An 18624-nucleotide genomic window follows, 5' to 3' on the forward strand; every position below is an offset into this window, starting at 1 on the left:
TTGTACCTTCATTCTTGATGTTATACAGATTTCTAAGTTGTTATGAATTCATCTAATATTTTTGAAAGTTAGAGTAGAAGTTTAAAAATTTTAGGAAAGGTTGTAGGGTGAGGTTGGAAGAGGGAACAGTGTGTGCATGTGTGCTGATGACAGTGTTGACCTCAAGCCTCACATGCAGAGAGTGCACTCCAATTAGAGCAACATGTGACAGAGTTGAGCAGTAAGAGCAGGTTTGGCACCCCCGCAGCCTCCTTCTCTCCCCTCCCTCCCTCCCTCCCTCCCTTCTTACATCACTCTCAGCCACAGTTCTTTCTATGTTCTTACAACCGAATTTTCTTTTTTTTTTTCACTCCCCCACCCTCATAAACGCTACACTATATTTACTCTCCACATGCCTTTCTGTTTGTCTGTCACTCAGTCAGTCACCCTGTCTGTCTGTCTGTGTCTATGTCTATCACCTTACCACCTTTTTTTCCGACTGCTGCATTTCTTTAAGCTTGTTCTCTATACCTATATATACATGTGACGTGATATAGCATCATACGTTCACTGGGATTCAATTTTTCACTTTAAAATCACATTAAAAAAGGTATCTCATGGGGCTTGCTGGTAACCAAAGCATTAACATGAATTCCACTGATTTGTCAACATTTCTGCATAATTAAATGATAAAGACATAAAGTCAAGCAGAGTGAAGTGCTCCATTCCAGGGTCACGAGTGTTTGCAGTGGAGGTGATAGGAACCAGATGTCTGAAAAGTTTAATGCATCTAAAAGCCCCCTGACAACAAACTGTTACATGAAATAGAGATGTTGCTTTATGACAACATTAAGATAAGATAATTTTTTAATCCATTCATAGCTTAGAGGTACATGTAGAACTGTTTTTTCAGATAAGCTACTAATGTATGAGGGTCAACATTACATATAAAACTCAAGGGACACGTATAGGTTCAGTGGTCATTTGGATATTAAACAAAATGACTGTAATTGGGTTGTCAACATCGTGACCCCTGGTTCCTATCACCACCACCAAGTTTCTCTACAGTGAACTATGTCGCATGAAACCCCACTAAATAAGTTGTTTACATATCTATGATTGAATTATGCAGAAATGTTGAAAATTTGGTGAAATTTACCAATTTAACAAGGCCTCTGGTAACAAAAGCATAATGTAGATTGGAAGAGAATAAATTAAAGTAAATTTTTCTACCCACAAAATCTGACAGGTTTAAAGATGTTCTACTAGCGTTGTTATTTGTGATAACAACATAGTTTATTCACCATAACCAACTGCTAAGTAAGTGGTTTCTTTATTCTAAGCTGCTAGAACTAAGTTTATTAAAAGAAATCGCTAATAATAATCGTACATTTGTAACAAATATAAATTTGGTGGCTCTAAGCAAATCATTTCTTCTCATGTTCTGTTGCTAAAATGTGTTGCATTTTGAATTGGGAGTCAGGAGAGGGATGAGGAGCCCCAGTGGAAGCAGGCCGGCTCCAACTTGTCATCAGACTCGATTCAAATGCCCGGCTCCATAGTTGCCATGTTCACTGCAGATCTGTTTCCTTCCTGGAATGACCCTCCCCTGTCTTGCTGTCCCTCCTATACTCTGGCATCACTCACCTATGACATCACCTGCAGGCCCTGACCCAGTGCCGTGGCTGTTGCTAGTTAGACTGAGTCACACTTGGCCAGCTAACAGCAGGGGTCACTGGCCACTAACCTGAAACCAACAACTACTTTTGAACGTGGATATTTGGTCTAAGTACTGAGTAGTAATAATACAGCCAAACGAACTCTATTAGATATTCACAACTAATATCCGAAAGAAAATACTCAGATGCGAGTGTTTCTCTTCACAGTAGAGGTATCTGTTCATTCTAGCATAATATGAATCTGTTCATTCATGCAAATATCATTTTTTTTCCTAGCAGGAATTTTGCAGATGCCGATAAATCTGTTGGGCCTTAAAAGGGAATTGCACAGATTTTTCATAATTTGTGTTTAATTCAATTGTTGAGATATAATTAGTGGTTATAGTGATGCAAGTATGAATGAACCATGATGTTATTAGATGTAACAATACCAGCAGAACACTTCTCAACCAGTCTGATGTGGTTTGAACCACTGTATAATGAAATATGTATTTTAACACAATCAGTTCCAATTTCTGAAATGCTTTGGTAATCAGAAGCTGTGTTAGGTAGGAATTCCATCAATTTTTCAAAATTTCTGCATAATTCAATAGTTGAGATGTAAACAAAGTCATTCAGAATGGTTTGATGCAAAATGATTCACTATAAAGAAGCTTAATGTCTGGGATTCATTTGCAGTGATGGTGATATGAACCAGGGGTCACAATATATACCTCACAAATGTAGCCATTCTAGTTATTTACCAAAATGACCAGTGAACCTACATATGTTTTCTGAGTTTTTATATTTAATGTTGAAAGTGGTAAAATGGTTAAATAGTGGTGAGAATGGTCACAATAATGGGGACAATTTTACCCTGCACATACCGCTCTGGGGATTATCTCTGCCAGAAATGTTTAGAAAAACATGTTTTTGTTTTTTTTTACCCTAAAACTATCATAAAATAAGGTCAGACATCAAGCAGTATATTCGTAACCATTTCATGTAATAACTTTAAATAAGTTAGCTTTTAAAGACATTAAACACATCTGGTTCCTATCACCACAACTGTGAGCCATTTTAACTCTGTAAGTTCCTCTAAAATGCCACATTTCACATCAAACCACTCTGAATGAATTTGTTAACATGTTAACATTTCAATTATGAGGATGAAACTGTGCAGTTGCCATTCAGTCATCTAACTTTTCCAACCAATATGTCGATTGGGCCCTACTTATAAGCACTTAAATTATGCACATGTATTTGTCCAGTTGTCCTCTGGCTTCGGTCAGTAAATACACATCTATATATTATGGCTTCTTGGAAGCTACCTCGCTTCTCATGGCCACCTCTTTCTCATAAACATTTCCTCTGAGTTATGGGCCATTTGTTCAACACTTCATATGTGGTTCCTACACACTGCTCTGTTACTTATAAAGTGTTCTCTTCAAATGATCCAGACTGTCTGGCTGGGCTGGGGTGGTGTCTACATGTGTGCATCTGATCTGCAAGTCTGTGCCTAAAATGTAAGCTGATGTTAAATCTACTGCATATGATCATGACTGTCTGCAGAAATTAACCTGATGGCCTTACTAGTGGCATTACTCACAATAGCCAGTGGCAAGGACATCTATCTCCAAAGCAAATAAAGCCAGTTTAGTGTGGATGGGCACTATAACCATTTTTGATAATTGAATATCCACATTTAAACAAATCCTTTATTATGTACAGCTAGTTATATATTTATGTTATATGTTTAGTTTTTTCTAATTGATAAGTTAACCTCCTCTATGGAGAACACACCTAAATATATAATTTTTCTGCTAATTTTAGTGCAGAAGTTCTGTTTATTTGCTGGGTTTAATATATTGGAAAATAAATAAATAAAACATAAAACGTGTAGCTTTGCACAGGTCACATTTTAAGTTTACATTTTTCCCAGTATGTTCGTTACAGCAAATAAACATTGAAGTGTGCTTTCAGTAGACAGTGTTTGACCAGGAGTAAATTTTGTATACGGTTGTGTAAACCATCTGAGTGGTCGCTACATGTTATGTAACACATTTGATGTAAAATAAAAAAGGCATATTATTCTGCATGACGTCGCTGTGTACGTCACTTATTTGCTGCTTAAAATTTCTGCACCTCTAACTCAAAACAGCATGATACTGCCAGTTTACCTACAGAATAACAATGTCACACATTTACAAATCTTTTTGTTTGAAATATTTCCATATATAGCACCACGTCATAATTATTTCAAATTGTGGTTCAGTCATTTGTGGTTCCATGTTGCAAAGTTACAAAATTACAGTTTTGGGATCAAATTTGGGTCAGTTTTGTCATTAAAAAGTGACCATAGTGATTCACCTAAAAGGAGCAACAGCTCTTTAGCTTTTTTCACTTTTGCTTCATTGCTGAGAGGAGATCATTATAATGAAGATCTTGTTCTGATTTACTAAGACTGACAGCAAATACTGACTGTGCATTATTGAACACCTGAGAAAAGCTTGTTTATTTTTGCCACTAACATGGCTGACATTGTTACAGATGAGAGAAAAGAGAAATTTCCTTGGTATTTAATGGTACCTTTTTGTGAATCCTCACCATGTCATGTTATTCTTATTTTGATGACATTAAAACAAACTGAACCAGTTGGTTTTAGTAAGTGTGGGTATATTTTTACACTCAGTGAAATTAAACAGGGATTTTACAATATCACTCAGATTCTAAATGCACTCAGCACAGAACTTAAGTCCAGCTGAAACCACTAAGCAGTTTGAACAGTTTAAGTAATTACTTAGGTCAACTTATTTATGTTGCAACAAATATCTTAATTTCTATTATGTTGAAGTAATCACACACTTGTTCTTTACTTATTATTTATTATATTAAATAAGTAATTATTTTAACCTAATTATAAGCTAATGAACCAGAATCAGAGAATGCTAAATGAGTCCCAAGCCATGCACTTCTGTACTTTACATATTACACTAATGAATGCTCTTCTAATGGTGGTGCACTATTTTACACACTATTTAGTGCTATAACGTGTGGTTTGAGGTGTGGCTTTTTCTCCTATCTGGCAAAAACAGGCTTCCATACAAAAAGCATATGAGTTAAACACGTTTATGTTACGCTGCTTATATGTTAATTACAAAGTTGCTGCTACATTCTTTTGCATGGAAATTCTTAGTAGATAAGCCACTAAATTGGCCAGCCACACCAGTGCAAGGTGTCAGAACTGTCAGAAATTAGCACTTTGAGTTTGGAAATCTATACATTTGAATAAGAGCTACTGTTAAACTGGACTTTTGAGTCATATTGTATTCCCTATTCATTACGTTTACACTGCTGCTGCTGGTATTATTACTCATTACTCATAGAAGTACTTCATATGTGTGTATAATTTGATAATGAGTGAGCATCACAATGATTAGTTCTACTGCGACATGGCACAGGTGTTAGGGCTATGAGTCAGACAGAATAGCTTTTTACCAGCTCATACAGCAGTGGGATGAGCATGAAGGCATGTTGTCCCTTCAGCAGGAGCTGTTTATCGAGGTGCTTTTCTGCCTTTGGCTGTTGCTGGGAGCTAGGCCGGAGATTAGAAGTAGTCTAAAGCTGTAACAGAAACTTTGCCTAATGGACCCCAGAGATTCAGTAGGACTGTTAAGAACAGCAGGGGGCTTTTTACAGCTTGAGCCTCTGACGCCTTTCTCCAGGGGCCCAGAACTTCAGGCTTCTGTGACAGCCCCCAGCGAGATTCCACTCCTCTTACATGCACATTCACGTCAGACAAGCTATTTAGGCTGCTGGATAAGGTTTAGAAAAGAGTCACCAAACATGTGTAGTACACATCTAATGAGTGTTAAATGCAGTTTGAGTGCCCCTGGTTAAATTACAATTAGGTACACACTTTCTACAGAGAATCTACATTTACTGTTTATTTGCTAAATGTAACTTTTTAAACAGTTAAAAAAATGCTGTAAAATTACAGTAAATTACTGTCTATTATTTTCATTACTTTCACAGTAATTTACTGTACCCTATTCACAGAAAATGACAGTAATATAGCTAATTTATACAGTGACTTAAGTCACTTGGACCACAAGATGCTGTTGTACTTACAGTAACAAGCTGAAATTAAAATACAGCAATCTCCTGTATCTCAGTAGCCAATAATGTACTGTAATTTTACATATGAACAAAAATATTATTTCCCCCAACCTTTAAATATGTTTTAGAAAATAAAAAAATAAAAATTAGTGAACATATTTGTTCACAATGTTATGCACTAAACATGCACAGAAGATCTCAAGTAAGCATTTTTAAAAGGAAATACACATTTTACAGTTTAAGTCTGCTTATAATTTGCACAAACTTGACAAAATATTCAGACCTGGTAATACCAATAAACAATTCAATTATTTTGCAATGCCCCCTGTTCTAGCTTTTAAACAGCCAGAAGAAGAAAATCCAGCCATAATTGTTGGAATAAAAGAATGTTTTTATTTAATTGTTTATGCATTTTAACTCTTAGTTGCTGTTACATCCCATATTAGTACATCCCATAATAGTACAGCTCAATGTCAACTTAGCAGTAATTTGCCATGTTATTACTGAATATGTGCTAAGATGAGTTGACTGTTAAGAGGAATACTTTCTAGCTACTAGGTAGTGTACTTTATTTATGTACAGGTACTTAAATAAAATACTGATGGATTTGTGTTCTTCCTTTTACTTCTACTCAAGTATATTAGTAGTAAAGGAATCTGTTTTTACTCAGTTACATTTTAGCCATTCATATTTAGTTACTAATTTCTTTGTTGAATTTAATTTCATTATGTTTTGATGGTGACAACATCTGTTTAGGCTATTTCACCCACTTTTGATAAAAAATGATGGAACACCTTATTGTTTTCACAAGTGTTAAATAATGTGAAATCCTGGCAGTAATTAACAATCTAACACTCTTTATTAACATCATGTCTGTGAAATCTTAGGCAGCATGAGATTAGTGTTCCAACAGCATACATACCAGACCAACATAGAATATACGTAAGTAAGGTAAAAACAGTAGAATAGTATAAGGAACTGTATAGCATGAAATAATACTATACAATATAACTACAACTATAACCACACATACACACACACATTTTCTAAGCCGCTTATCCTTCTGGGTTGCGGAGGCTGCTGGAGCCTATCCCAGCAATCATTGGGCAGAAGGCAGGATACACTCTGGGCAGGTCGTCAGTCCATCACAGGGCTATAGCTATAACCATACAATATAAATATATATACAAAATCCAAAACTTGCACTTGTCTATAAAAAATTGAAGTTACCAGTACTGCTACAATAAAAGTCACAGTTACTGTTGCAGTGTTACAGTAACAGTAATCCACAGATGATGTAGTTTACAGTTCAGTATTATTGTGCAGTAATAAATAAAGTACATGAAGCAGAACTGTTGTGTATATATAGTATACTGTTGTATATAAATATAGTATTGTGCAAAAGAGCATGACCGGTGCAGAATAAGCAGTAATAAAGTGCAGTGCAGATGATACATAGATGTACAATGATGCATGAGTAACTGACGAATGAGAGTGAAGAGTTGTACAGTCTGATGGCTGCAGAAAGGAATGACCTGCGAAAGGAAGAAAATCTTCTTAAATGTGTGCTTTTTTTAAAAAAAATATGAAAGATTGTTATTCTTCAAATAACTTTCTTAGCTATTTTGTTAAGAATAATTCTAAGAACAAGTGGTATTCCTGAAAACATTATATTCTTAGATGTTTTCTTAACCTTACAATAACCTTACCCCTGTCTTAAGATGTAAGAGTTGTCAAGGTAAGCATCTAAATGTATTATTTCCTCTGCTACTCCTGCCCACTGTCACCCCACAGCTATTGTATTTTCCAAGCAGGATTTTTTTTCTGTTGGCTATTTCTTCCACCATCACCTCCAGTTTTTTTTGCAAAAAGTTTTTTAACGCTTAGTTTGATGTTTTCCAACATTTTGCTGTCCTCTAACTGGATTAAACTAAATAACATAACAGTTAATACAAACTGGTAACCTATAAAATGCAACATGGCCTAAATAAGAAAATCTTTTAGGAAATAATTAAGATTCAAAAATATTTGAGAACTTCTTAATTTTTTTGGGGAATTGTATTTAAGAACATTCTTATGAACTTCTGCTGTTTAGTTGGAGATGGTTGTGCTGACACCAGTCCACAAAGCTGTCCACTAGGCTCCTGTACTCCTCCTCCCTCCCCTCCTTAATCCATTCCACATAACAGTGTCATCTGAGAACTTTTGTAGGTGACATGTCTCAGAGTCATGAAATCAGAGGTGTCAAAAGTGAAAAATGGGAGCAAGAACAGTCCCCTTCTGGCGCATCTGTACTGCTTACTATCTTCCCTGACAGTTCTGTAGCCACACATACTGGGGCCGGTCAGATAGTTGATCCAGGATACCAGAGCAGTGTCCACCTGCGCTGCTCTCAGCTTGTCCCTCAACAGGAGGGGCTGGATGGTGTTGGAGGCACTAGAGAAGTCAAAGAACATGACACACAGTGCGCCCTGCTGTCTCCAGGTGTGATTGAGCTCTGTGCAACAGGTAGATCACAACATCCTCCACCTCACACATGCGACCGAAAGTTGCAAACTGAAAGGGGTCCAATGCCGCGCACATGTGTTCTGAGGTGACCCAGGACAAGACTCTTAACTGACTTCATCAGATGTGATGTCTTCCAAAATACTGGAAGCTCCACAGAGCTGTTCTACGCAGGCCTTCAGTACTTTAGCACTGGCACCATGAGGGCCCACCGCTTAAAGGTGGAGCACACTCTGCATGCCACTAATCATTATTGCTGAAACCCATCTGCTGTGTTCAAATTAGACAAAGAGAAATGCATGTTTGGGGAGCATGTATTGTATGTATGAGTTTTAACCTGTGATCCTTTTTATGTAAATGCTTGTAAACACATTAAAAGCTCTCTGTAAACACAGAGATCCAGCCTGTATCCTGCGTAGTCCTTGTCACATATTGCAACATATCTCTCAGTGGGAAGCGTATGACACGTAGACCTTCTGTTGCACTGTAAAGTGCATTTCCCCCTCCTTGACAAACACACACCCACACCATAGTACAAGGTCAGATGCCAGGATTGGCATCATTTCCCAGTGGGACTAGTTGCATCATTAGTGAGCAGGTCTGAAGGTTTGCCTTGCTGCACTTCCAGGTGATTTGCACTACACAATGACTACAATGAGTTTTTTTGAAGTTCCAGTCACTAAATACTTTGGACATACTGCCTTCTTAGATAGAAGCACAGATGTTCATTGCTCGTCGCACGTCTGCCGGTGCCAGTGCCAAATTAACAACTTCCATAAATTGACAATTATTAAATTTTTTTTTACATTTTCTTTCAGGATAAAGGCATCATTTATCATATACTCTTAGGCCTCCATAGTCAAATAGAACATGCTAAAATCCATGTATTGAATATGTACAGTACTGTGCAGAATATAGTTCCCACTTTCTTTACTTTCTCATTTGATTTACAGTCAAAACAATCATTAAATATAAGTTTATTATTTTTTAGAGTGTCATTAAAAAAACAGAAAACGTAAATATAACAGAAAATATTCAACATCTAAAAATAATATATATAATTTTTTAGTATCTAGCATGTTAACCTTTTGCCTTCATTACAGCGTCCATTTCTTTCAGGAGACTTCCTTTCAGTTTTCCAAAGAAATCTGCAGGGATGTTATTCCAGATATCCACTGGTCGTTTGTAGACATTCGTTGTATTTTCTGCTTCTTATGATCCAGCAGCTTCTTTTGTTTTTGTTTATTTTTCTTAGTAACAGCATCTTGACAGCTACACATCCCTTCAGATCCATAGCATTGAGTTGTCTTCTCACTGTGGAAGGATGAACAGAAACACCTGTATTTTATTTCTCTAAAGCAGGAGTGGAGCTTGTTTTTTGTCCTGTATCTAAAGACAAAAGCTTTAAGTTATGTTTGTCTGATGATGACAGTAACACAATCTGTTTAAACTAATAGATAAATATGGCATTAAACACATGTACTACTATACCAGCTGACAAAAAGGCTGAAGACTATAAATGTTTATTTATGAAATATAATGCTCAGAACTGCATAGTTATATATTCAGTATATTGCCAAAGCTGGATCATAATTTGGAATGGTGCTAGAATAACACATAAGGGACAAGTTGAGGGCAGGTAAAGCATGCATTCTTTTACTGCCAATGTTTTTGAAAGTGAAACGACCAAGAGGGCTAAAATAGGCTAGAGTACTTTACCATGTGTCCTCAGTCCAGCTACCCCCCCTGCATGGAGCACATGTTACCCTGCTGTGGAGATTTATCATCTATTACTGATCTTATAGCACCTTAGCAGATGGCCAAGGAGGCTCCCAAACAGAGGGTGTTACTTTTTTAAGGCCAAGGTGCACTTGCTTGCTTCACTTCTGCTGGCAAAAGCAGATACACACAAGGCAGGCAGCAAAAAAAGAAACGTGTCCTAGGGCTAACCCCACAATGACTTTCCACCCATGCTGAACTCTTCCATTAGCTTAATGTGAAAATTAATGTACAAAGATGCCATACAATGTTCAAAAAGACCAAACAGGATGTGTATATTTTTACTTTATAGGCATATGTTTAGTTACATATATATGTGCATGTATGTTTGGTATTTGGAAATCTTTTTGATAAAGATTTATTGCCTTTCTTTCAGATGTTGCTCATACTCAAGGGCCACTCGACGGCAGCCTCTACGCTCGTGTGCGCAAAAAAGACTCGCTTGAGGGTGTTGTCAATGGTCTCCCAACTAGTGAGCGTGCTCCTCCTGCAGTTAAACAAGCCGTCCCTGCAGCTAGCCACGCTCTTCCTCTCCCTGTAGCCAATCACCCACTCCCAGCCGACCATGCCTTGTCAGTGAGCAGCGACTCAGGCAACTCCACTGCCTCTGTAAAGACCGACCGCACAGATGAAGCCCAGCAATCTCTGTCCTCATCTGGCCCCGTAAGCCACCCTGCACCTGACGTCCCCATCAGCCCCCGTGAGAAACGGGAGCTCGAGCAGCTGCTGAGTGGGCTAGAGGGCCCACCACTCCTTCCTCGTCAGGACTTCCTTCCAGCGGCAAATACAAGCCCTGGAGGTGGTGTGCGCCACCTTGTGCCTGCACAGGTCCATGTAAATGGCCAAACTGGCACTGAGCGAGAGACTGACATCCTTGACGACGAGTTAGCTGACAGCCAAGTAGGGGACAACAGCGCCGACAGCCTCGGGACTCTCTCTTCCTTCGAAGGCCGGGATACTCCGGCAGACAGCCAGGCTCAGACTGAGTCGACTGTAGTTGATATCGACAGGCGGCAGGGTGGTCTCTCAGACAGAAGGCCAGTGATAAACAATAAGGCGATGCCCGTGCACCAGATGAGAGGCTCGTCTTCAGCACAGGAGCGTCTGGTGGACTACAGTGGGCAGAACGGAGGGATGTATCGTTCGCAGTCGTATGGTGCGCCAATGCTGGACGGAGGTCCTCGGTATCTTCCACAGGCTCCAGAGCGCAGCACAAGCAGCAGAGAGGCAGTGCAGCGGGGACTAAGTGCCTGGCACCAGTATGGCCTGATGGATGACCCCTTCTTTGGCCCCAATGCTGGCCTTCCTCACTTCCCTACCCATGGTGGGGCTTCACAGCAGGACGTGGAGCAATCTATAGAGGCACTCAACATGCTCATGCTGGACCTGGAGCCACATACGCCAGTGCCCAAGTCTCAGAGTGCTCCACCTGGAGACAACAGCTCAGTCTTCCAGCCATTCTCCCAAACTCTAGCCAGGCCCTCCTACCAAGCTGACCAGGCCATACATAATTATGCTGGCACACAACCTCTCTCTGCTTCAGCCAGCTTTGGCCAGTCCTCTCATAGGTCATCTCCTGCGTGTCCCATGACCCCACCAGCCGATTCCCACCAGAGGCCTTACCAGCCTGCCCACTCTCCTTCACCCACCTACCAGCAAGACCCGTACAGCATACGGGGAGGGTCAGTCACTACCCCATCTCCAACTATGCCCTTGCCATCTCCGATCAAGCCCCAGACCGTTTACCCAGGAGGTGGGGTGGTGTCCTACTCTCCAGACTTGCAGGGTTCTTCCCCGTATCCAGCTACACAACAGAGCTACAGCGCATCCTCCTCCCCTCTACCCCCTGTTACACCCGCTAAGGAACCTGAGCCTGAGCCTGAGGAAGAAAGTCTCAATCTTGAAGGACTAGTGGCACATCGTGTGGCGGGTAAAGAATAAGCCTCTATAATTAGTAAAAATACCATTACAGATAATGATAATGAAATCAGAGAATAGGATCTCAGAAATCTTTTCCAGCAGACATTGGAAAACTGTAGTTTCTTTCACTTCACCTGCTTTTTAATTGCAAGAAAGCCAAGTACAAAGTAAGAAACTAGAGAGATTATATTGCTGAAACCAGCCAGCGGTGACAGTGCACGGCCTAATTTGGCCATTGTTGACAACTTGAAGATGCCTTTGGAACTACTGATGCCGCAGAGAATGTCTTTTAATAGACAGTGGAAAAATCATCCATTGCCAAACCCATCAAAAGCATTTTTCCACACAGTTTTCTCTCTGGCATTGTGATACAAGTGACTCACCACATTTCTCCCCTTCTAGTTTTCCCCTTCTAATTTCTCCCAGTCTAGGCTCATAAGAGTCTGTCTGTTCATTGATATCCTAGCTCTTGAATGTCATCTCTGCAGAAGTCTAGTATAAAACATGTTCTAGTATTGACCTTCTAATATTGTCTATTCACTAAGGCCAGCCAAGCAGTCAAAGTGTTGTTATATGTTTTCATGGAATGGAGAACTACAATATTCTGAGTGACCCGTGACTCTGCTCACATACGAGATTGGCTGTGTTTTACATGTAGAGAAGTGAGCATGCTGGGACATAAGTCATGAGCGGTAAGAATAGACTTTGCTCTACTGAGCTCCAGCTACCACACATTCTCTGCATTCAGAGATCCTGCATTCTTAGTGCAGTATTCTCCATGGTGTCACTCTGTGGCTGTAAATGGAACTGCTGGTTGAGGATAACATCTTCTGAAAGGCTTTAAGCACTCTGTTTTATGGCACATTACATTCGAATTTAAGTTAACTTTAAAGTTAAAGTGCAGAAAGTCAGCTTTACATCAAGGATATTTACATTTATATTGGATGAACAATGTAAAGCTCACAGTGCTTTTTGTACAAACTCTAGTATTACCTGAATGATTGGCTGTTCAGATGTTTCCACAGCAGCTGTTTAATGCATCTTTTAATGCACAAGCAGTCATGTGCAAAAGTTTGAGTACCCCTGGTCAAATGACATTTTGTTGATTTTCTAAGTGAAAATAAGGTCACACATCCTTTACAGAGAAGACACTTCTGCACATTTAATGCACAATTACTGTTTATTTGCTGAATTTGACATATTGGTGGAAAAAAAGCGGCCTGTGCAAAGGTTATGGTTAACAAACAACCTGGCAGACCATGGAAGCCCATGTTAAGAGTGTCCAGTCTTATCCATGTGGTTGCAGGTTTCCATTTTATTCCAAGCAGGAGCACACATGGTCAGTTGGTTAAAAACTAACTAGTTGAACAAGTGGAATCAAGTGGGCTCTTGCTTGATTGGAATGAAAACCTACCTTTATGGATTAGACACCCCTGTTCTAACATAAGTAGCAAACTACTAGTAACCCTCAGGAACTGAAAGTCCACATTACACTGTGCAAATACAAAAAAGCCAATAGAGTTCTAGAACAAAGTCAGATTAACAGATAAGATGAAGACCTGTACCGGAGTGACAGAATGAGAAAAGTATGGAGAAAAAGGAGAAACTATTTACAATCTAAAGAATGATCTAGATGTCATTAGTTCTGATCCGAGAGGGCCTGGACTGGAACTGGATACCTCCACTCTTGAGTATATCACTTTGTCATTGAAATGTTGTGACATGGACATGTTTAGCTGCCAGTAGAACCAGTTCACTTGTTTGATGGGACTGCAGAAAGCAGCAGTTGGATGAATTCTGAAATGTGCATTTTAACTCCTCAGACATAATGTAATACCTTAGAACTCAAACTGAGTGATGGTGCAATAGGTCAGTGACCTACGACTACAGCAAGTGTGCAGCTTTTCAGGGCCTAAAAGTGGAACACTCCTGACTGGCCAAGTGAACCTGAAGCCCATTCAGCATAAATGACAGTTATTGAAGATAAAATTTAGACTAAAGACCCCTGAAAGAAGCCAGAATTGAAAATGGCCCCAATCAAGGCAATGACAATAATTTTCCACAGTTGTTAGCTTTCACAGTCGTATGTCCAGGGGTTAAAATGTGTCTTTGGTTTGCGTAAGCGGCAAATGGAGCTGAGCTCCGGTACTATAATTTGATGGAAAAGTAAATCGTTTGTAATGCAGTCTACAGATACATTTAGTTATCCAATGTTATAAACCAGGCTGACTAAAAAAACCTTTAAACCGCACAAAGTTTGTCTGTTTTTGCCCACTGCACATGGTGCCATGTTTCTTCTATTCTAGTATTGATTTTCACTATCATGTAAGTACATATCGAATCCTTTCTTTCTGTTACATGATGTCATAACTTAAACTAAAGCACCTAAATTAAATACCTAACTAAATACATTTGTTAATTATGTCTCAGCTTTTAAGTAGCTCAAATCATCCTGTTAAATCCAAAGTAATTCCAAAGCATTTTGCTGCACAGATCATGACTAAGGAAGCTAATTGAGGGCAGCAGGGAGTAAAGTTTGTTTATTTAAGCTCAAACTGTTTCTGTTGTCAGCTGGAAGCTGCTTTTGGCAGTTAGGAAGCAAGATGGATATTAGCAGATTTTGTGACTTTAGGCTTTTACTTTAGTAAGAATGTGCATAATAATATAAATGACAATCGTCAGTTTAATTCTTATGATTGTCACAGGCCTGATTGCATATATGCATCACCCAGAGTTAAAGCTGTCATTCTGCACTGTAACCTTTTCATCAGTGGTTTATGTCAAATCCAGACGAGTGGCTGGAGAATAGAGCCAAAATAATAAAAATCATCACTGACCACTTACAGACAGCATTGTTTTGGTCAGTAAGACGTTAGTGACCACTTTACTTCTCTACAGCTGACAGATGACTCAGGTGAATATGAATAAATCTATAACTATGGTTTACATACGTAAGGATGTTATCAATGTTAATGGAGTTGAATATGGATATTAGACCACCAGTTTCACCATTATCTTTTTGTCCCCATCATTTTGTTTCTCTGGCCATCCAACCTGCTTTATGGACCTCGCTTCACGCTCTTGCACCTCCACCTGCATCTTTCCTCTCCTGCTCTTCCTCCTCTTCCTCACCCCACCCCATCACGTCCCCACCCAGAGTACAACGCTCGCATCCGGGGCATCTCCGAGAGCATGTCCAACCAGCCCGAACGCCATCGCTCCTATTCCTTCTCTGGTTTGTCCTCTGTCACTGTCCTCCACCTCACCCTGCTCTCCTTCACTTCTTCTGATAACTTTTTTGATTTCTTTGAATCTTTCTTGCTTTCTTGCAAATTCCAATAACAAACATTTTTACAGTTTAGATATTTAGATTTTAGACTTTGGGTATTGGAAATCTCTGTGTTGTCAAACAATCTTGACTCCTAGCCTAGCCACTGAGGTATAGGCTAATAAATACAACCAAGCTAGCATTAGTGTAAGTCTTACCTTGGTCATCTAACAAAACCGTAAAGAAAACAGCGATTCTGTCTTTATTCAGCACAAAAAGGGTTCCAGAGACAGGTTTTTTACCCTTTCAGACAAAAAAAATCTAAAAAATGAAATTGCTTGTTTATCTTGTTCCTCCATTGATGAGTCATTTGAAGACAGTTACCACAGTTATGCAGCTACAATAAGATATTTACCTTCTTTCTGTGCTCATCACAGGAAAAAAAAATCAAAACAGCCTGCCAACAAAAATCCCCTTCTCAGTAGCTACTCACCACCTTCAATATGCATCAGAAGAAGGTTTTTATTTAAGCCTATTCCTGCCACATAAAATAAAAATAAGTCCAGCACCTTTTTATTTTTTTTCAACATATTTTTTAATTAAACAAAACACTATGCCTTATATATATATATATATATATATATATATATATATATATATATATATATATATATATATATACACACACAAGTGTTTATTATTTATCATAAGAAATGTCCTCAAAATACGAAAACATCTCAAATGAATGACTTAGTGTCTCTAGATAATGACTTAGTATTGCAATGGCATTCATTTAACAATCAATTGTTTGTTACAATGCAAAGAAAGCAAATAAATACTGAAACTTTGTTGGCAGGAATTTCCCTGATATTGACCTAGCCCTATCTCTCTCTTTCTCTCTCTCTCTCTCCTTTCCTCATTGTCTTTTTCTCTTTTTTTCTTTTTATCAGGTTCAGTCTATTAAGGTCATTGTCCTCATGGAGCAGCTGGGTGAATACATAATTAACACCCAGCATTTAATCTAATAAAGCCATCTCCATCTGGTACCATTTAAAAAGATTTAGTATATCTCAGAAGAAGATGTAAAAGAGATCTGCTTCAGAAGTACCAATGTACTGGTATTTGAAGGACAATGGCATTGATCCATTTTATGGTATAATCCTATGTCTGTGTTTGTTAAGGAAGCACTCAGCTATTACAAACAGCTTCCTTGCTTAGCTGCCTTAAATATTATATGTAACAGTAGCACTTCAGGGAAATCAAAATAAGTGCCTTGCCTTCGTCAGGATCTTATCTTTGGAACACAGCCAAATAGAGATTGATTCTGTAGCTCTGCTCTGCCAGATCACATCATTATAGTGAGTACATCCAGTTTGCACACCTGCGTTTGCCAAAAACACATCAGCTGTGCTAATCAATTAGGCTCAGTGAAGATGTCAAACTCATTTTCGAAAGGCCGTAGCTTGAGTATTCCCTAAATAGTGCACTGCATTATGCATTCCATTAGATAATGACTTGACTTCACTGTCTTGGTAGCTTGTATTTTCTGTTTATCCCCTTGAAGAGTGAAGATTTCAAAGTGTATGAAAAACCTTCTTCCCTGTCTGACAGGATCACGCTCACATACAGTGACTCCAGATGTGGCTGTGTCCGGCTCTCGCCGTCGCACTACTAGTGAGGGCCAGTACCACAACAGTCATGAGGACACACCTGCTCACGCCGGAGGGGTACATTCTCCAGGGCACTGCGTTTCACCAGAATTTGTCAACACCATTGCCCTGAACCCTGGAGGATGGCCTAAAGAGGTACAATTTCAGGAATGTGTGCTGTCAGTCTTTCTTGTACTATGTGTTTTGGTAAAAAGCACATTTTACATTATTCTTCTGTTCTATTTTTATGAAGTCCACTAATAATGTTTGTATTACCAAAATAACCACAAACCTCTCTTTACCCCTTAAACCCACTTCACACCAGATGCGGTATCATGACGGCTGCACCATGCTGCACGCAGTACACTCCTATATTAATCAGCGTAGCCTTTCCCAGCAGCTTGTATCACATGGCACCACTGCGGTAACGTGTGGAGCGCAAAAATATACTTTGGGTCTGTTTTGGACATGTGTCACACATCATTCTAGCAGTGTCTAGGCAGAAATGCAGTGTTTATTCCATAACATATAATCTAGACTAATAAACAAATCAATTTTTTGACAAAGTGATAGAAATCCTTTGTTTTGGTTAATTTTCTGAACCCACATGCTTCTTCCTCTCTTGATATAGCTGTACATCATGGTGAGAAGGCCAGCAACAGTCATGGCAGCAAGTCAGGCATTTATTGTTGATCTTTATATAATTTACATTAAAGTTTATTTAAGCAATAAACAGACAACAAATACATTTCTATTACCTGAAAATGCAATGCAAACAGAATTCACTTTCACCTTCCAACACTTGTGTGTAGCACCTGGTGTGAAATAACAATCATCACAGAGTGGTTCCAGATGGGATGAGAGTGAAAGGTGGTAAACTGTATGTTTTGAAACCCTTCCAGTGTTTTTAGGGCTGCACGATTAATTTTAATTTTATTGTTAACACAATATAAGTTTCTGTGATGAACACATTGCGAAGACCTGCATGACACAGCGGGTCAAATTACTTCACGCATAGAGAGTGACGAAAGTGATGTAACTAAATGGGCAGAAATGTAACGTTAGTAGTTGTCTCAGCACAGCAATGTTCTTGAACTACAATCCAAAATATGGAACATATCCACTTGCTCACTTATCGAAACTACTTACTCTCTTAACTCTCATGTGTGTAACATTTGTGAAGCAGTAAAACAAACAACAAACCTGCTAGTATAGTAATAATAGATTGTAATAAGCTAAATATATCCAAAATCATAATTTATAGGGTGCTTTCTGTTGGGAGGTGGCTGTCCCAAACCCTGACCCCCAAATTTACACTTGTGAAAACAATACTTACATTTTTTTATGTTGTTATTGTTGTTAATTTTTAAATTAAAAAATGGTGTCCTATGTTTTCCTATCACTACTGAACCACAGAGTTGTAGTCCATAGGTGGAGCCTTATTTTAGCCATACTGCTTTTAAATGCAAGAAGTGAGACTGTATCCCTGCCCTCATGGCCACAAGGTGATCAGTTAGATCCCATTGTTTTGAAGTAAATGTGTCCAAAATCTGAAAATCATTATGTAACATTATTAATTGTCACTACCGATACACATTTTCTACAATTAAGTACACTTTTTGTGTTTTAATAAAAGTATTATGGTCTTATGTGTATTTCAAGGCTGTTCAAAGCTGTGTTTGCGAGTCATGTACTGGCTAGCATTTTTGAACTACGCTCAAAATGACTAGCAAAGATTTGCTAGTGT

At 38.8% G+C, this 18624-nt stretch overlaps 1 protein-coding gene across 3 annotated transcripts in view; it reads left to right on the plus strand.

Annotated features, from left to right (window-relative positions):
* The window catches only part of tns1a (tensin 1a), a 240106-nt gene that overhangs the window by 195632 nt on the left and 25850 nt on the right, over window positions 1-18624 (plus strand). For 2 of the 3 annotated variants that reach the window (XM_036570546.1, XM_036570547.1), the window contains 3 exons: window positions 10417-11970; window positions 15118-15195; window positions 16840-17033. In XM_036570546.1, the coding sequence (XP_036426439.1) occupies window positions 10417-11970; window positions 15118-15195; window positions 16840-17033 (1826 nt within the window). The remainder of the gene's footprint in view (window positions 1-10416; window positions 11971-15117; window positions 15196-16839; window positions 17034-18624) is intronic. The other variant, XM_036570545.1, reaches the window with a different exon arrangement.

This window comes from Colossoma macropomum, unplaced genomic scaffold (genome assembly GCF_904425465.1).
Source record: "Colossoma macropomum unplaced genomic scaffold, Colossoma_macropomum, whole genome shotgun sequence".
Taxonomy (NCBI): domain Eukaryota; kingdom Metazoa; phylum Chordata; class Actinopteri; order Characiformes; family Serrasalmidae; genus Colossoma; species Colossoma macropomum.